The sequence below is a fragment of the Schistocerca gregaria genome, chromosome 10 (assembly GCF_023897955.1).
Source record: "Schistocerca gregaria isolate iqSchGreg1 chromosome 10, iqSchGreg1.2, whole genome shotgun sequence".
In the NCBI taxonomy this organism is placed as follows: domain Eukaryota; kingdom Metazoa; phylum Arthropoda; class Insecta; order Orthoptera; family Acrididae; genus Schistocerca; species Schistocerca gregaria.
This window is the reverse complement of record NC_064929.1, coordinates 196,294,479-196,321,097: the sequence shown is the minus strand read 5'-3', so window position 1 is coordinate 196,321,097 and position 26,619 is coordinate 196,294,479. Positions and strand designations below refer to the sequence as shown.

General features: G+C 37.8%; 1 protein-coding gene across 1 annotated transcript in view; it reads right to left on the bottom strand.

The window, feature by feature from the left end:
* LOC126293396 (DNA topoisomerase 2-binding protein 1-like) overlaps positions 1–4,932 on the bottom strand; it is a 113,840-nt gene extending 108,908 nt beyond the window's left edge. The window contains exon 1 of the mRNA XM_049986604.1: positions 4,838–4,932. Within this exon, the coding sequence (XP_049842561.1) occupies positions 4,838–4,862 (25 nt within the window). The 5' untranslated portion in view covers positions 4,863–4,932. The remainder of the gene's footprint in view (positions 1–4,837) is intronic.
* Positions 4,933–26,619: the final 21,687 nt, after the last annotated feature.

Sequence of the window (26,619 nt, the reverse complement as noted above, 5' to 3'; positions counted from 1 at the left end):
ATTTTTTTAATGTATTTGTCACCCATGAAAATCTGGTTTTCATGAGATTTTTGCCCCCCAAGATCAAAATCAATATAGACAGATTTGTGTGTGTTTAACTTTAGTTTGTTTTTATTAAAATACTGCAGAATTAAGCCTGCTGCAGTATTGGATTCCACTTCGAGCTGCGAGTATCTTGGATTACAGCATATTAATGTGGTATCATCTGCATATAAGATAGCTATTGCATGGTTTGTTATGGACTGAATATCATTAACATAAATAATAAAAAGAAGTGGTCCTAATATTGATCCCTGTGGAATACCAAAATTTATGTCAGTGGTGTTTGATTTGTGTGCTCCCTCTGAAGTGCTAATAGACACAAACTGCTTCCTGTTTGTCAAGTAGGACCTCATCAGATCATGGGCTGTGCCTCGAATGCTATAGTTCCACAGTTTGTCCAGCAATATGGTCGTATCAACACAGTCAAATGCTTTTTTTAAGTCCAGAAAGATGCCACATACATGTTCTTTCTTATCTATTGCTTGAGTGACACCTTCAATTAAGTTGGATGCTACTGTAATGGTGGATGACCCCTTGACAAACCCATGCTGCCCCTTAGAAATAACTTTTTTTGCGTATCAGGAAGTTCCAGATTCTTGTGTATATTACTTTCTCAAAGATTTTGGATATTACTGGAAGAACAGAAATGGATTGAAAGTTTTCTACTGGATCCCTGTTTCCTTTTTTTAAAAATAGGCACAACTAGAGCAATTTTCAACTCATCTCGAAAAAGACCATCTTCCATATGAGAGTTGATAAAAGTGATGCAATTTCATGTATACATTTCTTAAGAGTGTCCAGACTAAGACCATATCCTGCTGCATGGGAATTCTTTAAGATACTCACTATTTTAATTATTTCTTTACTTGTTGGCATCAAAAATATACTTCCTGACACTGGCGTTCCTCTGAATTTGTATTTATGATTTTTAAGCTGATTGTTTATGCTGGAGCCAAAAGAAGCAAAGTAATTGTTAAACAGATATGCTATATCTTACTGTGATCAGTTTCTATTGTGCCGCTTATCAGCAAGTGATTTTCAGTTGTATGTCTCCCAGATTTACTTATTTCTCTATTTACTAGTGACCATGATGTTTTAGAGAAATTAGTTGAGCTCTGAATGACACTTTCAAAATGTTTCTGTTTTTCTGAAATTAGGAGGTCTACATACAATTTCTGATACTTTTTGAACTCTTCATTTTTTATTGCTCAAGTCATTTAACATAGCATACTCATACCATCTTAGTTTTTCTCTAGCCTCAGCGACTGAACTTTATATCCAGTTTCGGGTTACAGCATTTGACTGAATTCTCTTTTTTATTAATGGGCAGGCTTGTTTAAGAATGTAGAATAGTTCACTTGAGAAATTGGCATAACTGTGAAGTGTCATTAGAACATGTTCCAATCCACATTCCTTAGCATATTATTCAAATGAGTTATATTTTGGACTGTATTCATCCTAATATATAGCAACTGTGTATAGGAACCTTTTTTATGTGCACACTTAGTTCTACTGCATGGTGGTCTGACAAAGCACTTATAACAACAGAAAATGTAAGATTGTAAAGACGAATACCAGTGATTATGTTATCTATTGCAGACAGGCATTTTTCAGTCTCTCTGGTTGCAGTGTTTATCAGGTATCTAACATTATAAGCAAGCAGAACATTCTTGAACAATCTAGTGTTTAACTTATCTGCTAATACATTAATGTTGAAACCTCTTATAATTACTAACTTGTTCAAGTGTGATATAAAAACATTATCTATCATGTCACAAAACTTTGTTAAGAAAACTTTCGAAATTTCCACCTGGCGGTCTATATAAACATATAACATAAATTTCATCATTTGGTTTGGTACCTTGATATGTGCTGCACACAATTCAATTGTTATTTCTAATGAATATTTACTTACATTTACAGAATTTCTTTTTACATACATTGACACACCCCAACCTCTGATAGTAGATCTGCAAAACTTATTAGCTAGTACCATGTTTAGAGGTTTAAAAAGTTCTAATTTGGCATCAGATAGCCAGTGTTCACTAATACCAAGCACATCAGGCATAGTTTCATTTACAAACATGTCTAATTGTTCATATTTCTTGCTCAAGCCCTGTACATTCTGGTGGCTTATTTTAAAGTTATAAATACCTTGTTGTAGATTTCTCTGCTTTACCAACTTAGATAAGACCCTATCTCTGTTTCTCTTGTGGCCTTCCTCCTCTTTCTGGTTTCCACTGAGAAATCATTTAGATAGGATGGAGGCACTGGCTTCCATCTGCTGTCTGAAGTTTTTTAGTTGACCGTACTGGTTCTGCTAATGTTGGAGTTGATTCTTATGCTTTTGTGTAAGGTTCTGCTGTTGCTAATGATGATTCTGTTGCTTTTGCTGTTGATTTTCCTGCTAGTATTAGGGCTGGCTCTGCAGTTGATGGAGCTGTTACTGCATTTGTTGTTGTTAGTGCTAACTGTTCTTGATGTTTTTACTACTTTTGGTGGATTTGGTCCTGCTACCATTGTTTTTGTTGCCGCTACTGGTACCAGAGGTGGCTCTGCTGTTGATGTAGCTGCTGTTGCTGCTTTTGTTGTTGTTGTTGTTGTTGTTGTTCCTGATGCTTTTAGCACTTTTTGGAAATACTTCTGCTGGTGCTTGCTTTAAAGCTGATGGAGGTAAGGTGCTCATCACAGTTTGCCCTTCTTCACACAGGATTTCTGACTGCTTCTTTGGTGTCTTTAACGGAAGGAGTATTTGCTGAGAATTTATGCTTGGACGAATGGACTGTTGGAGCTTCCACCAGATGGGCAAACCAGAACATATTATACCACCAGTCAACTTTGACAAATTATGTCATACAAAGCCCCAGGATGAAACAAAAATTATTTCAAAATAGTTGCCAATAACCTTAAACTTTTCCGTGGTGAAAACAAATTCGTCAAGTACAGATCCGGGCAAATTCTTAATAATAAATGTTCAATCTAACAGGAGTACCGCGGGAAAATGGGGGCTTTGAGTGGATGAAACTAAAGTCTAATACAACAACTGCAGATTCACATTATTAGTAAACAATAACAAACATTAGCTTAAAAGCTAAAAAATTGTGACTGGTATCGGAAACATCTGTTGAACTTTATGCAGCAACAAAGATAATGACCACCACAAAAATATTAAAACCAAGATCAATACACATACCGGGAAAGCACGAAAACTAATCAAAGGTGCCATCGATAACATCAGGTGAGCTATAAAGTTCAACCTTAACTATACTAATTACTAAACAAAACAGCACTAAATGAAAAACGACACGACAGAAAAATCGCGAAACCAACGAAATGCGGCATCGACATCAGTCAACCTGTCTACAGTGCCACGAAACCAAAACAATCTTATATTACTAAGATCGAAAACTTAGCCCTACGAAAGTAAGTAAACGCCACGATACCTACCATTCATTTTGTAAAATAATAACCAACAACAACACAAACAAACAAACAATTCATAAAATGTTGCGAGAACACAAATTTCGACATACAAGAAACATACAATCACAAGAACTACACATGCTACAAGAAAATAAACCATTAAAACATACTTACCATGCAAACTCGAGCGATTCGTATGTCTCACAACATTGCGATAGCAAAAACATTACGTCATCGGCCCATTCCCGAACAGCAAAACTAGACTTTACGAACTAGCAACAATACCGGATACAACGGCATACGTTATCCCAACTTCAACGACGGATCTAGTCCCTCCTCCGAGCCGAGGTACAATAGTAGTCTCAGGGCTTCTCCACAAACTTAAGCGCGTGACGTGCTCGGTTTCGTAATTAAAACGAGTAACTGTAAGAATTTAATCAGGATCAACATGTCATCCCCATCCCTTACTGCAACATGCAGGTACCACCTCGTCAACTTTGCTGTCATATCCACAATTAACAAGAAAACGCACCTCACTAACAATTCCAAACCCGGAAATGAACCTATTGTCCATAAGTGCCAAAATCATAACTACTAAGTAAAAAGAGCTTAAGGTGTCCAACAACACTAACACTACAACCGAATAATTTAGAAAGATAAACATCCCACATTTGTGCGCGCCACAGCGTACTTCAACACGTCTTGTCCAAACATGATACATTTCAAATACGCCGCGCCACTATGACGTCACAAACGCAGACGTCGTATCGAGCGCCCACCAAATTAACGAACACAGTACACGACACAAAATCTGACAGTACAAACACGCTTAAGAGACGGATTTTCGTTTACATGGGAGCAAAAATTGATTGTGGGCGCGGAAAACCAAATATTAGGACCGCATTTCTAGATTCGATATTGGAGTGTTTACATGTGCAACAACAAGCGAAATTCAGAAGTCCGTTTACGAATTGCAGTTTTGAGAGCTTCTTGAAACGCAGTTAATTAGAACAGCGGACAAACGACGTGTTTCGAAGCAAGATACGAAGAAGTAACGTTACAGCTTCACACCAATACAGAACAACCATAGAAATCTTAACACATTCGGAAGATACAGTCAAATATTTTTGACAACAAACATAAATGTAATTTATGCTCATTACACTCGCAGAAATTTAGACTGTGCTATCAGGTCATAACACAACCACCTCGTAATTCGTGACATGGGATAAAACAGTCAAATATTTGTGACAACAGCGAAGCCGATAATAGTTTCAATTCCGGCGCTAATAATTCATTGCCTCTTTCCGCGTCTCTAGTCCGCTCGTAACTTTATTAACAGGAAGAGACAAGAAAACCAGACAATACTTACGCCTCTCTAATTCTGACTCGTTCATAGTAGGCACTTTATTTTTTACAAGCTTCGTTTGACACAAGCAGAAGCAGCGTAATTCTTCTGGGCAAAGATACTCTCTGTTGACATCAGCCAAAGATCTTAAACCAAAGATTTTATAATCTATGGAGTTGCCATTATGCCGTAAATATGAAGGCAGCGACTTGTGCAATTCACCATGTATTGGAGAACAAAAAACATGTAGTAGCATGTGTGTGTATTGTTGTGTTATTTATTGATATAATATGCAAATTCTAATAAAATTTGTCTACCGAACGTGCATGCCTCTGACGATATATAACAAACTTGCGACTCGATGTTGAATGCACAACTCTTGTGGTGCGAATCATAGTAAATATTTAGTACAAGGGAACGTAGTTTATCGTTTACCGTTGTGATTAGCAATGACTAAAAGCGTTGCAGTTTCGAGCGTCGATAGTCTCACATGGCGAAATGTAATTCCTCGCTTATGTAGTATGGAAAGTTGTTTGAAATTTGGTTGGGACTTCGGAAAGCTTCCAAATGAGGATATCGGGAATTGTGGAGAATATCATGGACTAAGTTCCACGGAAATCTACAAGAAAACTGAGACTGCTGATTTTGCTTTGCAGTTGCACTGTGTCCAACGTCACAGGAGAACATTTATAAGAAAGAACACATGATTTTGACACTTCTAAGTTATTTATAAGAAGGGCATCATTTTAGTTTCCTGTTAGATAAGAGACTATACGTTACAAGCAACAGCTTCTTAAACGCAGTTATCCACGAGCACCGGTGTGCAACTACTATGGTATCTGCCGAGAAATCTATTACGTCATATTCACGAACGAGAATATTTCAATCGGAGGAGAAAACACGGTTGTCGAAGTAGACGAATAGCGTATAGTTACCAGGTAACACGAAAGAGGACGACCGATGAAAAGTGAAGCAGATCAAGTGCTTTATAGTTCGAGTTTATTCAAAGGGGAAGAAAACTTTTAGTCTCTCTGATAAAGCACTTTGTATTACCAGGTACGAAAGCGACAACATATGTATTTAAGCCATACAACATCTTAAAGAAAGAAGGATTTCGAAATGAATTTGTGAATCATTCTGTTGAATTTATCTCATCGGACGATCCATCTGTCCACACACAGAATATCGAACGCTTTTGGAAGTCTGTCAATCATTGGTAAAAATAGAGGGACGTCAAGGAGATACGGACGTACTCCACCGCTTCCAGTACCTATATTTCCACAACTCTCCCAATATTTCTGACTGACATAGAATGAGTGTACATGGATTATGTGAAAAAAATGATTGCTGCTGGCGGCTTATACAGCGCCAGGAATAGTACAGGACGAAGATTTGCCTAACCAGTAAAGTAAGTCAATTTACAACTTTCATTTGTGATTATTTGTAACTTAGTAATCCTCCATCTTATGTCGTTGCTCTTGTGAGCGCTATAAATAGAACCAAAAACCAGTGAACTCAATACTAAACTGTAGAGACTGCTCAGAGGCGTGTTTGCCTAGAAAACTGTGATGCTCTTTGGTGGGATCGCCGTATTGCAACGGGACACTAGTACTTCTTGTCGTTTTCTGCTTGTGACTTTAAACCGATTCTGTTTCTTTTTTTAACAAACATCATCAAGAGTTGTATTGCATACTGATGCAACAATCGACGGATAACAGGAAGTGGTATTCAGTTCCACCTATAAGTTACATATGCTTTAAGATATGGTAAAGGAACCAGTGTTCGAGAAATTCAAATATTTTAAAAATATATCTAAAATCTTTCCAGAACTTCCGAAGAAATGTGTGCATGCAGTAGGTAGGGAATACTGGACTCCATCGAAACATGGTGTCATTTGTAGCTCTCATGTCACAAAAGATTGCTACATGTTTCGACCAGGAGCTGACAGGCAGCTACTGAAGGATAACGCTACACAAAGTTTATTCAAATTTCAGGGTCATTTGCGAGTGAAAATTAACTGGAGAAGGTGATTTGTTTGGACTAACCCATCCGTTTCTAGGGTAAAATGACGTATTTAACTAGCAACAAATATACACATAGCTGTTAATGTAACTTTCTGAGTTTCTAGTAGCTCGTAATTGTTACTGATGGATTCGTTTCACTTTGCTTCAGGAAACGAATGAGATCCAAATGACAATTGCATTGTTTCAATTCGATGACAGAAACTACCAGAGTAAGAAATAAACAATAATTTTCTCGAAATACAGTCCATGAGATTGAAAGGAATCATGCTACTAAACGTAAGAGTCAAAATCATACAGAAAAGTAAACTAGAAATACATTTACGGGCTCAGCTCTCAGCTACATTTCCAAAGTCCGATAGTGTTGATAAGGGCTCCCACGATTCTCGGAGATAATATTGGTTCGCGAATAAACCCTAGCAGTGGCTCATATTACACTTGGAAACAGCGAAATATTTCTAATAAGTAATTCCTCGTAAATCGACTAATATTAGAACTAAGCCAAACAAGCATCACAACGAACAAACTGATAAAGTTAAATCGTTACTATGTTGTCAGCCAATTAGAATACTTATTTGTAGATAATATCTGTTGTAGTTATCTACTAATAACTCGTAACTGAACCACATGCTCCAAATATTCGGAAAAGTCGTAAATACAAATAGGATACTGCGAAAAGCATCATACATAACGTCATACGATACAGATGAAACAGGCACCTTGCATTTCTGCTGGCATTCGTTTCCTTCGACACTTCAACGAAATTTGCAGATTACACCTAACATAGATGTCTTGCTATGTTACACAGAATAATTTCTGCTGTCTGATTCATTGAACAGCTCACAACCAAACTGTTACATTTCAACTTAATCTAGACCTCAGGCTACACTACAGATTAGTTTGTCACAACAGATAGCTTTTTCGCTATCTGAGTCATGGCCTTTGTCAACTCAGAAAAATGCTGTTGCATTCCAACCTAACCTAGACCTCAAGCTGCACTACAGATCGGTGCATCACACAGAAAGCTTTTACACTGTCACATCCTATGGCTTTGGCAACTCACAACCTAAACTAGAACTCATGTTACGTTACAGATCATTTTGTCAACAACGACACCTTTTCCAGTGCAAGATCCGTTGGCTTTACTAACTCAAGTCCATATCATCACGTTCCAACCTAAACTAGACCTCCAGCTGAACCAACCCATTATTACAACATTAAGCTGTTCTGTTGACTCACAAGGTAACCACTCTCTCGGAAATCTGGAACTTCTTCCATAATTCCAAAATACACATCTCTCTTTTCACTCTATCTACCTTTCGACATGTGCTCAATTTATATATACATACTCACTAACAGCTATGTCAAACAATTGCCAACATCAGCACACAATGCTAGAAACACCACACAGCAAGTCGTTGTTAGAAAAAACTAATATAGAAATGAAAATTATGGTAATAGGATATGCCCTAGTACTTACAAATAGCTGATTAATATTCACAATAGGCTGACATTCAAGAAATCAAGGCTGTCTACATCTACATCTACAGAGACACTCCACAAGCCACCGTCCAGTGCATAGTGGAGGGTGCCTTGTAGCACTACTTGTCATTTCCACTCCAGTTCCACTCACAAATAGAGAGAGGGAAAAACGACTACTTATACACCTCCGTATGAGCCCTAATTTCTTGTGTCTTTTCTTCATGGCCCTTATGCTCAATGTATGCTGATGGCAGTAGAATCTTTTGGCAGTCACCTTCAAATGCCGGCTCTCTAAATTTTCTCAAAAGTGTTTCTCGGAAAAAACGGAGCCTTCCCTCCAGGGATTCCCATTTGAGTTCCTGAAGCATCTCCATAACACTTACTCGTTGTTCTAACCTACCAGTAACAAATCTAGCAGCCTGCGTCTGAATTATTTCGATGTCTTCCTTCAATATGACCTTGTATGAATCCCAAGTACTCTAGCTGTATTCAGAAATAGGTCACACCAGCGTCCTGTATGCAGTTGACTTTACAGGTGAACAACTCATTTCTAAGATTCTCCCAATAAACCGAAGCTGACCACTTGCCTTCCTTGTCACATTTCTCACATGCTTGTTCCACCTCACATCGCTCTGCAACTTTATGCCCATGTGTTTAAACGATGTGACTGTGTCAAGCAGGACACTAGTAATTCTGTATCTGAACATTGATGGTTTGATCTTCATACTCATCAGCATTAACTTACCTTTTTCCACATTTAGGGCTACCTGCCATTCATCACACCAACTGGGGAGTTTGTCTAAGTCAGATTGTATGAACTATAAAAAAAGGCATCCTATGACTTCAGAACGAAACATGAAACAAAAGTAACAATACAAAAGTAACTACAAAAATTAGAATAAAAAACGAAAAATAAACCTCCATTCCAAAACAGAAACTTAACTCTCTTTCTTTGGCACACACATCCTCCCCCACACCTTCCAAAAAAACCTCAAACAAGCACCGATTTTGTGAAACATCCTTCCTCCAGACACTCATATACATGAATTTGTAGTACTTTGCCTCACCTAATAATACTTTTTATTACCTCCTGCCCCAATACCTGTCAGTTGTGTTTATATAGGCCCCTGTTTCTTTTTGTCTCTAAATTCAATGGTACGATTTACAGCGAAGTGCATGTACCAAATTTCGTCTGATCGTCTGTAAATATCCCTTCCAGCTGACACTATGGTTGACCCATCTCCTATATAACTTTTTACTAACTGAAAGACAGAACAAGCTGTCCTCTGTTTAATTACCTTAAAAATAATATCTAGAGTATAATAACTCCTGTCCCACCAATTTTGCCCGTTCTCATAACAAAATCCGAACAAAAGTCCCTTCTATAACAGTTTTACAGTCTGTTTCTGTCTCATGAGCAGCAAGCCAAATAGGAAATCTTAAACAAAAAAGTAGCAAATATTTTTCATAGGAAGCCCTGATTTCTCAAACCACATTCCTGTAGGAATAGACTGCCACAGGTGTTGATAACTGTAAAAAATTACAGTTGTGGGTACCTTTAAACCACACTGACACAGATTCAGATTCATTTATTTTACGATGATTCCTGGTCCTCAGAACCAAAGGCATCGACGACAGGCAATATGATTTATCAATATCTCTACTGTAGACCTCTGCAATCTGAAATGTCCGATAAGCTATGATGTCCATAGCAACGATGACGCCAATCAGCAAGGTAATGGCTGTGTTACCGTAGCTCTCGTTTGTGGACCTAAAGTCGATAAAGTGGCAGTACCACAACGTCATCCTTCTGGACTAAAGCTGCTCAACCATCACAGCTGGCGTCTAAATAACAATGTGATGAATAAAACGTTGAAACAGTGATTGGCTTACAATTTTTGATAGCGAATAGTGACAACTTAGCTGTAAAAGCAATAGGATTTTCACTTGTAGATGTTCTCATTGGTAACAAGGAAGGTAGAATTGAAAGATAATCTGTATGTACCTCAACAGAGCACAAATCTGCTAGAAAAACCTCATTCAGTTTTATTTGACAGACAAAGCTATCATATCTATGATCCATCCAAAAATGTAGTTGCTGATGCGTCATCAGCAAATAGAATGTACCAACTAGACCAACCATATGGTGAGAATTTTGAAGCAAAGTCAATATTGCTGTCAAATATTGTAGAATTATGGCATAAAAGGTTATTTCAGTTGCATTGGGATGCTCTGGGTTTTCATACGACAGAGCAGTTAACACCTCAAATTCAATTTAATGAGTGGGCAAACAACTAAGACTTCCTTTTCCACGATCTAGCTCAAAAGCCAAAAGAATTCTCGACCTAGTTTATTAAAATTTGAGTGGGCTGACGCCAACTACGTCAATCAGAGCCTCCAAATACTTCTTTACTTTAACTGATGACTATTCCAGGGAAGTATTTGGTATAACCAGATATAATGCTCAAGATCCACAACTGATTCAAGATTTTAAAAATCTAGTTGAAAGGCAAACTGGGAAAAGAATTTGCACTCTACCCACCGACAATAACGTAGAATATGTGACTGGTACTCTGATAAAGATGGGATCTGACATCAGACTACAATGTATTGTACGCCAGAGCAAAATGGAGAAGCAGAGCATTATAACTGTACAATAGCAGAAAAAGCATGATGGCTGCACTTTGAAGCAAATTGCTAAATAAATTCTGGTCAGATGCAGTCTCAGCTACAGTCTACTTAATTAACAGATCGCTTACCAAGGCACAAAAAACAGGACTCAAGAAAAAGCTTGGACAAAAAAGCAAAATCTTCGAATTTTAAAATATTTGTAAGCAAAGCCTATGTTCACATTCTGAGAGCCAACTGACGAAAGAGGGACACAAAATTTTTTGAATGTAACTTGGTTGGATATTGTGAAGACCGGGTATTTGAACCTAACTGCGAGAGAATCATATAAACAAGGGATGTTATTTTTGGTGGAGGCACATCTAAACAATATAAAGAAGAAACTGAGTCACAGGAATAAAATCAGTTGTTCATTGCACTGACAGAAAGGAATCAAAATAAAATAACAGCTACTGAACTAAAGTAAATTTAAACCAAACCTGAGGCTATCACATCAAATAGTAGTTCCACAGTCGTATGAACATTGGCTTCAATGAACAGTCAAGTCCAGTCAATTCAAATAGTGTCAGATATTGCTTAAAATGGGTTGAAGCCAGTTCTAGAAATGCTACAATCTCACAAAGAGAACCACACGTGGTAGTCTGCTGTTAAATCTTCAGAGAAGATGTCAATAAATGCGAAATGGGTGTTTAAGGCTTAGAAATATTTGGGAGGCTACGTTATACGTTACGGAACAAACCTAGTGACAAAAGGCTTGTGCTTAGAGGCAAGGCCTGGTGAAACTTAGATGACAGTTATAAGATATAGCTCATTAATATATTTATTTGCTATGTCTACTAAATATGATCTTGACAATGATCACCTAGATGTTGGCACAGCTTTCTTACAAGGTGACTTACATAGAGAGATTCATGTGAAAATTCCGTAAGTAGATCCAACTACAAGGACAGTGAAAGGTACTGCCAGTATGTGGATCTAAGCAAGATGTTCACCTCTGGAACTTGTAATTAGATGGCACACTGTTAAACCTAAACCTCAAAAGATCAACAGCTGACCCTAGTGTCTATTACAAAAATAAGATTCAGGCATTTTAATAGTTGCTGTTTATGTGAAAGATATGCTAATTTTCAATTACAACTCACAAGAGAAGGATTTTTCCAAAACCAGCCTAAAAAAAATTCTGACTGAAGGATCGTGGTGAAGCTACTAACTGTACACTTAATGGCCGTAAAATCAAAGTTTATAGTTTTTTTATTTTATTTCTAGTTAATTAGCGAAATAGTTATTACATTTTTGCGATCCAGGCATTAACAAATTATCAAGAGACATGAAAGATCATGAAATATACATAAAAACAGTCGGATCTCCTTGATCCAGTGACATAAGCTATAACTTGTATATATCCAATAGATAAATATTTTATAAACGTAATTACTTTTTATTCAAAAGCAAATATGTGAAATATGTTGAATATTCTTGCCATTTGTAGCTCACATAGCAACAATTGTGGAATTCGTTTCTTCTGTGTTAGGAAACATTTTTATTGCTTTTGTTCTTTTATTATCACATATGTGTGGTTTTTCCTTCATCAACAGTTGTGGTAGCTTACACTGCCACGTTAAATAATGTAGATATCGCATTCCATACACGTTTCCAGTGTTCAACATTTAGTGATTTGATTGGACAGATAGTGAAGAAAATTCAAATTTTTGAATAGATACACAACGCCTTTCTACAAAAGGTCATGTCTTCTGCTGTATAAAAGCAGTTTTTTTGTTCTTAAAGAACACGACAGTCTCCAGTAAATATCTGTATGTTACAAGAAAATGACAAATAAACTGTCAAATATGTAGGGACTCACACCTCTTGAAATCATTACGAAACCTAAAAAAAGACAACTGTGGTGTCTTGATCTTGTTGTAGCTTCAGTTTATTGGATACAGACCCCCCTGTTTGTAAAATTCATTCAACAGACCAATACGAACAATTACAATTCGCTTTTGTTTTCACAAGATCTCGCTGAACTCAACAGTGTAACTTCCCAGTCACTTGGCGCGCTGCAGTCGCAGTGGGTAAGAAAAATGAGACAGAGTGTCACAACTATTAGTTAGACTCTACCATCATTACATTTTGCATGAGACATATCTTCCGAAAGATGAAAACCAAATATCGGAAACAGTTTTTCAGCGTTCTGCTATATGTTAATGTCTCAAGCGGATTTGCTAACACAGCTAAATGTGATTCAGTCAACACAGTCGTTATTTCTCTTTTCTTAAATGTGCTCAGTTTAATATTTATGCTTCTCCTTCTCTGCACAATAAGTCCACATTAACCAAATATTCTGAAAACAAGTTGTAGCTTGACAACCAAAGAACGTTTCAAAATCGGTTTCATTTGCTTGGGAGTGAAAATCGATAGCGGAATTGGAAAACTGGAAACCAGAAGCGGATTTCTGGGATATTGACTTACGGTGCTAAAGTGAGGTGTACATGGTGTAAATTCTTAACACATTGAAAGTGTTCCCTTATAGCAACATCATTGGACAAAACCAAGTACTGACTCATTCTATGAGTCCAAAAACGAAACAAGAGCAAGAAGCTATGTAGAACGTACTCTGTTGTGAAGCAACAGTTAGTTTAATGTATGCTCAGTTAGGAACAAGGCGAGATGTATATAGTGTCCCTTAGGCGATTTTTATGGACTGTGTGTGTGCAATACATATAAAAAGCGTGAATACAATAAAACAAACAAGACTTAAAAGGAATTTGTGAAGAACTGTACAATTAATATTTACAAAAAACTGTAACTTAAGTACTCTGATGAAAAAAGACCTTATCGCTAATATTTAATATTGAAATAAAAATATTGAAACAAAATATTTATATCTTTGTGTAACTATATATAAGATGGACAAAAGAAATCGATCTTCTTCCTGTTCCTTTGTTATATGGAGATTGTGGGTAGCGCTTAACGCTTGCAGATGTTATTATTGTTTTCTCTTCTAGCCGATATCAAGCTGTGTATGTGAATTATTACTTAAAATACTTGTATAAAAATAGCTTATGTTATTATTTTAAGATAATGCAAGCACCTCATCTTAATGTCTCACTTTAAGAGAGAGATTAATTAGTATTTTTCAGCTGCTACGATGCCCAAAAGCCGTTATTGCTTACTGGCAACAATTGGCCACCATTACATGGCAGATTTAAATATTAAGTTATTTTGCAATTTCCATTCATAGCAGAGGCTAAAAAACTATTTCAAATCCTTATTTAATTTGAGTTTGACTATTTCAGTAATTCAAATTTGCGAGGGGTCAGATATTTTCAGTGATACCATTTGGGGCAGATGTGTGTATCCTGACCTGGACTTTATTTCGTGAAATTGTTAACTTGTAGGGAGCCTGACGCTCATCTAAAATGAAATCAAACACTTATTTGGCCTCCTGCAAAGTATTCAGCTTATAATGGTCTTACCTACACAATGAAAATAATTAATGTTAAATCCTCATCCTATGTAGTTCAAAGTAAGGAATCTTTATATGTAGCTTACATGATAGAAAATAAATTGTCAGCCGTTTTTGTAATAACCCAGGCATATGGCCCTGGCAAGCAGTCAAAAGGATCTTTAGATGTCTGTTGGAAGGTACTTAAGAAAGTTGACAACTGTGTATCTGTTTGAATCTCAAGGAGCAGTGATATCCTGGCAGAGTAAGAAAGAGCTGAAAGTAGCTTAATCTGCAACTGAGGCAGAATGCATGGTCCTGACTACAATAAATTAGGATGCTAACAGAATTCCATTGATTTAATGGTTAGTGAAGTTGTGTATATAAAGAAGATTTTTAATTTCTGAACTTGAGTGGCCCTATGAAAACCATTTGTCACTCGACAATCACTTTGTGTTATCGATAATAGTCATTACAATCTATTACAGCTCTTGCAATGAGAACACTGAAAATCTTTGCCCACAGAAATAAAACAAGATTCAATCTTGGGATGAGTTCCTAGATGACACAGGTGAAAGAGTGAGGCCTACGTGTTCTGCTTGCTTGCACACTTGTTTTCGGTAAATCACCCTTCTGCTGCGATGAATGGGCGCTCCTAGCTTCACTGTCCTAGGAGTTGGTGGGGAAATACAGTGGACACTGTACTGATCTGTCTTCTGTCACCATCTATTCTGCAAGATAAGTTCAATTTCTGTTCTAACAGTGTCTCATTTTTACATTTCAGGCCTGTGATCTCATTTAGTAACACCGTGATGACCTCATTTGTACAATCTTTGTTACTAAGTTTTAACTTAAAGCTGAGTTTCCACAGGCAACAAAAATGATGCCACTTGGCCACCACTTGAGTGACATAATCGAAGTTGCTTGTTGAAAAACCCAAATTCTCAAGTAACATCACTTTTAGACACGCTTTAACTTGTAATGCCACATTCCTTCTCTCACCACCAGAAGGGACGACGATCTTTGAAGTCGTATTTGATGGTTTGTACGAAAATGTGTAGTTTCATGGTACATTGCATTAAGGTTCTCTCCAAAACATATTGTTTAGAGTATGGTTTTATTATGCTGCAGTGTTAGTGCGTGTAACTTCGATGTATAAAAATTTTGCCATTGGGGTTGCGAGCATTAATTAATGAAAGTTGATTTATTTGTGGTTTCATAGCAGCTTACTTTAGTCTAAAAATGGTGAAAATTAACGTAGTAATGGCAGTATATTCAGACAGTCACATTCTAGTACTGGAAACTTCAATGCTGTTTAAACATCTGCCCAGTTTATTTGACAAAGGAAGTAACAAGATTTGTGGCGGTAGCGTTATTTCAGATTGAGTGTAGTCTTTAATAAAGGACATCAACTACAATACAGTGCTTTTAGGCCCTTGTATGAAGCATAGCTCCAAAATTCCGTATAGAATAAATTTAATATTTCATTGTATTTAACTGATGTGGGGTGAAAAAGTGAAAATATTAGCTTTTAAATAAGTATTTAGGATATTGTAGATAGCATCCAACACACCACACAAAAACTTTGAAATTGTAAACTTGAGAATATGATGTTGGCCTAAGTGTCGGAATGTTGTAATTGTTAAATATGAAATATTCAGTTTTACTTGACCCAGGTCAACAGCTTTAATGTATTGGATTTTTTAATAGTGTTTGAATCTCAGCTCTACATGTACTCAAAATTAGCTTTTCTTATGTAAAAATATGCCGTATATGGGTCTTCACTTACGAGTGTTACATCCATTGCCTTGTATGATGCCATTGCATTATTTGTTCATAAATTCCACTTCTCAATCCAACATTTGCGCGTTCCCTTTTTGTTATTGGATTCATATCTCAGTTCCTACAACATGATCTGTATGACAACATGCGAATAATCTCAGCTGATGCCATACTGAAAACAATGGCATGACAATTCTGGTAGGAGTACGTAGAAACAGCAGCACAAAGCCACTGCCATATCAACTGGAATGTTACTTTGCTGTGGCACTAATTTGGTTGCATGTGGAAACAGTTTAAATGTGGGTTTTGACAGTCAAATAAAGTGGTGCAACTTGAGTGGTGTCACCGAAGTTGCACGTGGGCATGCAGAATTCTGTGGTATCACTTGAGCGAGGCCACTTTTACCTATGGCACTAAAATGTGTAGTCGTTTTAATTTTCTGACAGACTTTCGTTCTCCCACTGCCGATTAGTGTCATTCGACTTGTGCTTGAATTTCCAAGCATCGTCACAATTCTTTGGTTCTCATGTGTGTCTGCTTTGTAGTACCAAAAATATCTATAAACTGATTGTTAGCAATAATCACAGAATTTAGTATCCTCTATGAGAAGTGACATTGATTGCGGAAATGTAGAAATGAACGCTACAAAAGTATTGCTTGAAATTGTGTATGACTTGTGGAAAAACGTCCCTGGTTGCGATCTTTCACATTGCAAAAGCTAAAATATGAAGCATTTGCAATGCCTACTTGAATGAATACAATGATATGTTAAAATATTAAAAGAGTGGTGCCTCTAAGGCTCATCTGGCACCCAAAAATCTGATTTTTGGAAAATAGGTAGCAATTCTATATTTGTACATAAAATAAAGTATAGCCTACTTTAAAAATTGTTACCTTCTGCTATAGGCATTTATAAAAAATTCTGCATTGTTTTTTAAAAAAACATATGAGGTAGTTGTGAAAGTTTGACAAAAATAATGCTATTACCACACTTAACCCATACAAATCGTCGATCATTTTATGCCATATGATAAATGCACAGCTATTATGAGCATAGTGAGTACCAAGCAACACTGTGTGCGTTTTTATTCTAAATTGTATGTGGCCTGAACCGCGAAAACATGGGATGTATTTTAACAAGAGTATATTATTAACTTTCTAAGTTCAAGATTGCTACTACTTGAAGATATTGCCTTAAAGTACGCAATGGTTAATTTATGTGGTCAAAATATATGACGTTTCCAGTGTATGATGCATGGATAAGATTTGTGTTTAATAAACAAATAAGACTGAACAATTAGTGAAAGGTGAGTTTTAGCTTCACAGCAGTTTATTTCATTCTACAAATGATGGAAATTAATGCAATACTTGCGGTATGTTCAGATAATAGTAATGTAACTTCAATGCTCTTATAAATTTGCCCTGTTGATTTGAGAAATGAAGTAATGAGGTTTCTGGCAGCAGGATGATTTCAGCTACATTGTCCCTCATAACGAAGGAAATCACCAACTGTACTGCACTGTCTTTTAGCGCATTTTCACAAAGCATAACTCAAAAAAGTGGAATAGAATAACTTTGCTATTTTGTCTTTATAGCTGATTTGAGGTGCAAGAGTGAAAACAGTGTTTGGAACACTGAAAATAGCGTTGAACAAATAACACAAAAACTTTAAAATTTTGCTGTTTGGGACATGGCATAATTATTGAAAAGATGAAATAATCATCAGATGTCAAATACAAAAGTGCCACTTCTAGTGTCGCTTCAGCCAGAACTGCATCTTTAATGTGAGTATCGGTTTTTTTAAAATGAAATGATTCTCTTAGACAGACGATTAACTGTTGACGAAGTGGCACATCGTCTGCAAATTAGTCACGGTTCTGCCTACGAAATCATCCACAATAGACTTGAGTTTCATAAAGTTTGTGCAAGATGGGTCCCAAAACAACTCACTCAGTTGCATAAACAAATACGCTTAGACATCTGCAAAAAACATTTGGATCGCTATGGTAACGAAGGAGACAGCTTCTTAGACAGGATCATTACTGCTGACGAAACATGGCTTCTTCATTACGAGCCGGAGAGTAAACGCCAGAGTATGGAATGGAAAAATCCAGATTCTCTGTGCAAGAAAAAGTTCAAGAAGCAACCGTCCGCAGGAAAATTGATGCTTACGGCGTTTTGGGACGCAAAAGTTCCAGTACTGGAACATTATGGGGAAAGGGGCACAACAATGAACAGTATATGTAACGGAGAGATGCTTACCGCCAGGATAAAGCCTGCAATTCGAAGCAAACGCCGAGGATCGCTGTGAAAAGGTGTTGTATTGTTGCACGACAATGCCCTTCCGCACACTGCTGAAACGCTCCAGAAACTCACATTTGAAGTACTGGATCATCCTCCATAAAGTCTCGATCTTGCCCCTTCTGACTATCACTTGTTTCGTCCACTCAAACAGGCATTAAGTGGCCGTCGATTTGCCTCGGACAAAGCGGTGCGTTCCTGGGTCGCACCTTCTTTTAGGAGGGCATCAGGAAACTTGTACAACGATGGACCAAGTGCGTTGAAACGCAAGGAGCCTATGTAGAAAAATTATGTTCTTGTAAGTTTCCTATTTGATTACAATAAAATTTTATAACTATTTTGCGGGTAATAATTGACATACCCTCGTATCGCAGAAGGAACATCCAGCTTGTTATAGTCATTTTACACGACCTCGTTCAAACTCAGTGAGGTGCGGATAGTGACATCTTAGTCGTCTTAAAGGCATTTTTGACTAACATCAGCTCACCAAGTGTAATCTCGAAAGTAACTAATGCTCACGACCGTTACAGCGTGTAGTGAAAGCAAACCTGGTTTGAATCGTCAAAGCAGCTGTACTAGCGCCACCCTTATGCGACTGGTGCGAAATTTGAAGAGACATCGTCTTCCAGATGTAGAAACGCACATACCAACTTTCTTGGTGTTGAGCTTTTTTCTATCAGTGTATAAGGCTTTGAATATCGGGGTGAGTTTCAAATCCTGCAGCGTGAAAGGATCTACACTACTGGCCATTGAAATTGCTACACCAAGAAGAAATGCAGATGATAAACGGGTATTTTTTTCAGATGTTTTGGGCATGAAACGTGTAGCAGCAAAGTTTCTTCCGAAATGGTTGATTTTGTCCAAAGACGACGTCGCGCAGAAATCGCTCAGGAATTGTTGAATGAAGTCGACAACGATCCAGAAGATCTAAAGAAGGTTATAACAGGTGGCGAAACATGGGTATACGGGTGTGACGTCGAAACTGAGGTCCATTCGTCCCAATGGAAACTGCCTGAAGAGCCAAGACCGGAAAAATGTCGACAAGTTCGATCACACGTGAAGGTTATTCTCACTGTTTTCTTCGGTTAGAATGGGATAGTGCATCATGAGATTCTGCTTTGTGGTCGTACGGTCAATGAGGAACACAAGCTGAAAGTTCTGCGCCGTTTGTGTGAAGTAATCCGAAGAAAACGGTAAACCACTCGTGGAAATTGCATCACGATAATCCTTCCGCTCTCACCTTAACGCTCTTTCGAGATTTTTTGGCAAAAAAAAACCTGTTGTGTTGACCCAGCCAACATATTCCCCTGACATGGCACTATGCGACTTGTTTCTCTTCCCGAGGCTGAAGAGAACCGTGAAAGGCCCTTGTTTTGCCACCATCGATGAGATAAAAAACAGAATCGCTGAAGGACCTTAACATTATGAAGAAGAGTGAGTTCCAGAAGGGCTTCCAAGATTGAAAAAAAAAAAAACGCTGGCACAGGTGTGTTATAACTGAGGGGAATTAATTTGAAGAGGACAAAGTTGATGTAGACGAAAAACTAAAGATAATTTCAGAAAAACAAAAATTCCAGTTACTTTATGATCAAGTCTCATATACTGAATTAGGCTGCGGAGCTTTAAAAAAAACAGACTCTCGCCATGTGTAACAGTGGTCTTGTGCAATACGTGGCAGTTCATGCCTAGACTTCGTGATTTGTGGGCTTGCAAACAACTGATACAGCGGCGCCATGTGAATACATCAGGAAAGACAGAAGAAAGCAGTCAGCTTTTGCATTGCATTCAGGAAGCAGTTTGATTACATATTATTTGGTACTTACTGAAATAATTAGCTGTAGATACATTCGCCAAAAATGCAATGAAATATCACTGCAACTGCTTATTTGTTCACTTCAGAAGCTCGAATTATTTTTGCAGAAATACACAACCATACTACTTACCGATCCTCTGTAACAATGTATCACATTGTTTTGAGGTTTATAGATCACTTCAAGCCTTTCAGTAAGTAAAATCCGATGAGTATATGAAGAGTATATTTTTTCAGTTCATAAGGTGTAACGAAGTTCACCAGTTCGTTGAAAGATTCATCATTCATCGTTAAAAGATTTCGACAGTCATCTGGGTCTGCTGCAAGTCCTGTTAGCATGTTAGTATGACTGGGCGCAGAACTCCTTCCAAGTCACTTTTTTGCCCATGACCATACCCTCTTTCCAGCACAAAGCGATTTCTGTCACAATACGCGTGAGTTCTACTGTCTGTGCAAACTAGGTTGACAGTCAGCGCAGTGGCTGATGTGGAAACGACCTTAGAGACATTTCCTATTTGAAGCTGCTCCCATCAGCCACCACGCCAAGTATCAACTTAGTCTGCATTGACCTACATCATCGAGCACTGACATGTTTGCTGTAAAGGTAGGGTTGTAACTGATGTGTCATGGGCATGAATATTGAGCAATAAAATTACACCGTTGTTGCCCTCTCAGTTTTGAGCAATTCATTGACACAGTACAACAATGCAATAAATACCGAGTGTGTGAGGGCCACTCAACACCAAACTACTACAAGCAGCTACGAGTTTTTATTGTTCTTGTGTGCCTTTCTTCCGCTACTTCAGTATTATTACAACGCCCAGAACAGTTAACGTCACAATAAATGGCAAACTTATTTTACACATTACACAAATACTTGTGCAGCTAACATAAGACATTTGTGCTTTACACATCCGCCATCTTGTGAAGATGCTAGTTTTTACTAAGGTGTGTGTAATCTGGGATGAAATGTAATAGATTCATATCTTGCCAACAGAAGACTGTTTGTCTCAGTTAAAACCAAACACTCTGTTATTGTAGAAATTAGTACTGGTGCTCCACAGGGCGCTGTTCTTGGACTCTCCTTCTTCATCATCACTATCAATGACCCACCACATTAGATAAATTATACTGTCATATGCTATGCTAATGCCATCACTTAGATCTGCTCTCTATTGGGTCTCATCAAGTAAATTACTCTGTAACAGCTTTTTGGTCTTGCCCGAGTCCACAGAAAATAAATATTTAAAACTGCTTGGGATGCACATAAATTCCAAACTTAACTGGGAAGAACATGTCAGCAGCCTGTATAAAAAGATTTAATAAGTCTCCCATCTCCTTTGGAAATTTAATGCTGGCTAGCTTAAAGTAATGTATTTTGGACTATTTCAGTCGCACATTATTTATGGCCTTATCATTTGGGGACATACCTCTCACATCATTAAAATGTAGAAAATTTAGATAGGAATGTTACACATAATGTGTAGAACTGGTCCTAGGGGGCACCATCGTCCATTCTTGACCGAGCTTAATCTATTGACCATTGTAAACTTGTACATGTATTACTGTGTACTATTTGTGAATAGTAGCATCATGATACAAGTTGTCCAGGAAGAAATTCGTGATCAAACACAAGAACGAAGGCAGCTTATGGCATACAAAGATACAGACTAACTGGTAACTCGCACAAAGTGGATAATTTAAGGATCTCCAACATATTGCTTGACCCAGGCCATAAAAGATTCTTAAAGAGATACTTTACAAATGCTTTTTTGACTACAACCCATTTGACTGTATGAGAAAGCTTCATGATCTGGGTATTGCTGATAGCAGTTTGTAAACGAACAACTGTATTAACTGTCTATTATGAGAATCATAGATAATAGCTGTATTCACTATTTTAAGAATGATGTTGTGCATTGTTTGTATACAGGCAGGTATTTATTCACTGTAGTCAGTGTTTCAATGTCTATTGTATTTAGCAGTTTGGTATGTTAACTGTGTTCACCAAGTTAGCAACGGTAGTCTGTACTGAACTCTGAATTTAGTGTCTTCATATTTATGGTATTTACAAATTGTTGTACATTAACTGTATCTGTTCACTGTATCCATTGTCTGCAATTTTTATGATCACATGTACCAAAGACAAAGCCCAGTTAATGCTGTCGTATCAGCAGTCAACAAAGGGTCTTGATTCCTTATTAAAACAAGTGGTATAATTTTAATGCAATCTCTTTAGCGAAAAAGCCACTTTTGGCAGGATTAATTGTCAGCCACACTTTGTGTTGTTTGGATGTATTAATGAAGTATGATGGTAAAATGAAGGGACTGAATAAGATGTGATCAATTCAAACTAAAGCTATAAATCATTTGATTTAGTATTGTGTATGAAGTTGATTGGAAACTTGAAATAATTTGCACAATCAGGAATCAATAACTATTCGACTATGCCAACAATGGGAGTGACCATTGGTGGACCATCAGAATGAGCTCAGAAATGTACCATACTAGACAAACTCATTTAATTTACTTCTAGATAGTGAAGCAACTGATCCAGTATGGTATATGCTATAATTTCGTGTTTTTATTACTAATACTTTTTTATTCTGCAACAAATATTGCAGTGGAACACGAAACTTAACTAGAATTAAAAATATATTGTTTTTACTAGAAAATTCTGTCTTTCTTAAGTAAAATCGAATGATTACTTATATTCAAAAGTATATCTCATTTTGTGTTTCGTTAATAACTGTTGGAACACCTTAGATATTCATGTGCTTTTACAGTATGACAGAAATTTTTATCTGTTTGTGACTAAAATATAATTTATATCCAACTATGGAAACATTGTCAACAACACTAATTTTGTAAATTGTTCATCACAGAAAACTGTCATTGTACACTGTTGTTGTTATAATCTTTGCCAGGCGAATTGTGAAACCCACTGAGGTATCTACAGTTTTGTAACAATATATTTTTTAAATATAAGCCTAATTAATGGAAGAGTGGCAATTGTATGTAATGCTTACTTAGTTAGTTGTTTGCTATGTATTCATCATTGGTAATGCATAGATTTTGACTTGTTCTGTACATTGAGTTCGTATATTTTTGCTGTTAATTGTGTTTAAAGCATTTTTCTTTCTTCATTGAAGACATTAATTAAAAACAAAATTTCTAGCTTTCAGCCATACTCTGCTACCAGCTTCCTTCATCACATTATGGGCCCAGAGGTGGAAAGTAAATAGATGAAACTTTAAGACGTAGCTGTTGTATTTCTAGTTCGTCAGCTTGGAACACAAAGATGTTACAAAAATATGAAATTAAATATCGATTTGCTCTTTTCAGTCAACACCGTTTCGGAAGCCGGAAATTTCGAGTGCAAGGTATGCCAGACGAATTAGATGTGTTGGATCTCACTGCAAAAGAATAAACAGAACAAATGAAAGGATTTAAAAATAACGGAACGAACTCCGAAGAGCCATCTGGGATACGTGAAAGACCGCAAAACTGTATTTCGAAAGTGGAAAAATTCGTGCAACACCTTTGAAAAAAAGCATTGCTAGTCAGTTGTATCTACGTACATAGGTACTGAATCCAAGTTCAGTTCAGAAAAAAGTACAACGAATGCGCACGTCTTAGAATTTGAAAATTCGATATGTGGTCTTCGCCTGACAGGTGCGAAAGTGGAAGATACCATGCTGCGTGTCATTTTTTATTGACTATGCCACAAAAAATATAATAACGTTGGAACTGCAACCGAGACATTGTCTACGAAAGATGTGAAGTTGAGATTGGCAAAAAAAAATATATAGGCCTATAAATCACGAAAATAAATGAGCAGACTCTAAGGAAAAAACCTTCAGTAGACTCGGGACAAAACAAAAGGTTTAATACGTACAAAAATGCTTTCGGTTTGGGAAACTCAATGGAAAAACAAATTCGCAAATGCCGGGCAAGGGGACAAGCATACTTCCAATGGAGAAAAACAGTTTAGCTTTAAACGTCATAACCCTGGCGAATTTGGACACAAAAGAGCTGGCTGTAATTAAAGTAACAAAACAAGAGGTTTCTATGAGTTCGAATTGACGTTGCTTGTCGACTGGTGCGTTTAATGAGTCGGGCTTACCGATATTTGGACTCTGGTGCGAGCGAACATTTTCTGAATCACGTGAAAGGCGTTCGTAAAGCGCAAACGCTTGAAAGACAGGTAACGGTTAACACTGCAAAAACTGAAATGTTTTTAAGGCAGTGCTGTTCAGTGAAACAAATATTGTCAGCTATCTCAACATAAAGGCAGTGCCAGTTTCGATGAAAATTAATAACGTTATTGTTCTGCATGTTGGTGTTCCGGCTGCTATGGATTTATTTTTCAGTTGTCGTTTTTGCAGTTCATTGCTGCTATCTGAAGTTAAATATTGTCTTTTTGTGAGGTAGTGAGTGTAGCTGTGGACGCTAGAAAATTGGGTACCCAATGGAGAAATCAGAATATCTTCGAAGTATTGTTGTTCTGTTTTAATTCCATAGAGGGTGCCAGTAGCGGAGGTAGCCAGAAACATTTGCGCCGTTTGTAGGGATAATGCCATTGGACAGTTTAAGGCCAGAAAATGGTTTAGTCGTTTCAAGGAAGATATTTTTGATATTTAATGGCTTTCCACGTTCAGGAAAATTTTCTGGGTTTGATGGAGATTATTTAAATACACTGCTGGTCATTAAAATTGCTACACCGAGAAGAAATGCAGATGATAAACGGGTATTCATTGGACATATATATAATACTAGAAATGACATTTGATAATATTTTCACGCAATTTGGGTGCATAGATCCTGAGAAATCAGTACCCAGAACAACCGTAATAACGGCCTTGAAACGCCTGGGCAGGTACAGGTACAGCTGCTCATGCAGTTTCATCACGATACCACAGATCATCAATCATCAAGAGTAGTGACTGGCGTATTGCGACGAGCCAGTTGCTCTGCCGACCATTGACCAGACGTTTTCAGTTGGTGAGAGAACTGGAGAATGTGCTGGCCAGGGCAGCAGTGGAACATTTTCGGTATCCAGAAAGGCCTGTACAGGACCTGCAATATGCGGTCGTGCATTATTCTGCTGAAATGTAGGGTTTCGCAGGGATCGAATGAAGGGTAGACCCACGGGTCGTAACACAACTGAAATGCAACGTCCACTGTTCAAAGTCAAGTCAGTGCGAACAAGAGGTGACCGAGACGTGTAACCAATGGCACCCTATACCATCACGCCAGGTGATACGCCAGAATGGCGATGACGAATACACGCTTCCAGTGTGCGTTCACTGTGATGTCGCCAAACACGGATGCGACCATCATGATGCTGTAAACAGAACCTGGATTCATCCGAAAAAATGACGTTTTGCCATTCGTGCACTCAGGTTCGTCGTCGAGTACACCATCGCAAGTGCTCCTGTCTGTAATGCAGCGTCAAGGGTAACCGCAGCCATGGTCTCCGAGCTGGTAGTCCATGCTGCTGCAAATGTCGGCGAACTATTCGTGCAGATGGTTGTTTTGCAAACGTCACCATCTATTGACTCAGGGATCGAGACGTGGCTGCACGATCCGTTACAGCCATGCGGATAAGATGCCTGTCATCTCGACTGCTAGTGATACGAGGCCGTTGGGGTCCAGCACGGCGTTCCGTATTACACTCCTGAGCCCACCGATCCCATATTTTGCTAACAGTCATTGGATCTCGACCAACGCGAGTAGCAATGCCGCGATACAATAAACCACAATCAGCGTAGGCTACAATCCGTCCTTATCAGAGTCGGAAACGTGATGGTACGCATTTCTCCTTCTTACACGAGGCATCACAACAACGTTTCGCCAGGCAACGCCGGTCAACTGCTGTTTGTGTATGAGAAATCGGTTGGAAAATTTCCTCATGATAGCACGTTTTAGGTGTTGCCACCGGCGCCAACCTTGTGTGAATGCTCTGAAAAGCTAATCACTTGCATATCACAGCAGTTTCTTCTTGTCGGTTAAATTTCCCGTCTGTAGCACGTCATCTTCGTGATGTAGCAATTTTAATGGCCAGTAGTGTACATAATTCACAACCAACTACATTAGAATACTCGAGTACTGACAAATGTGGTGGTCTGTTATCATTCCACCATAGTGCGACATTTGCATGCAGTGGGGAACGTTCAGAAATCGGGTGTATGGGAAACGCATGCTCTAAGCCAAAATAACATAAATCAGTGGGTGGCTGTACATACATTTCTGCTTGCTCGTTCTCAGTTGGTTTGTGAACACTAATCATTCCTATTTTGTGTCGTTACTGGTGACGAGAAATTGTGTCTTTATC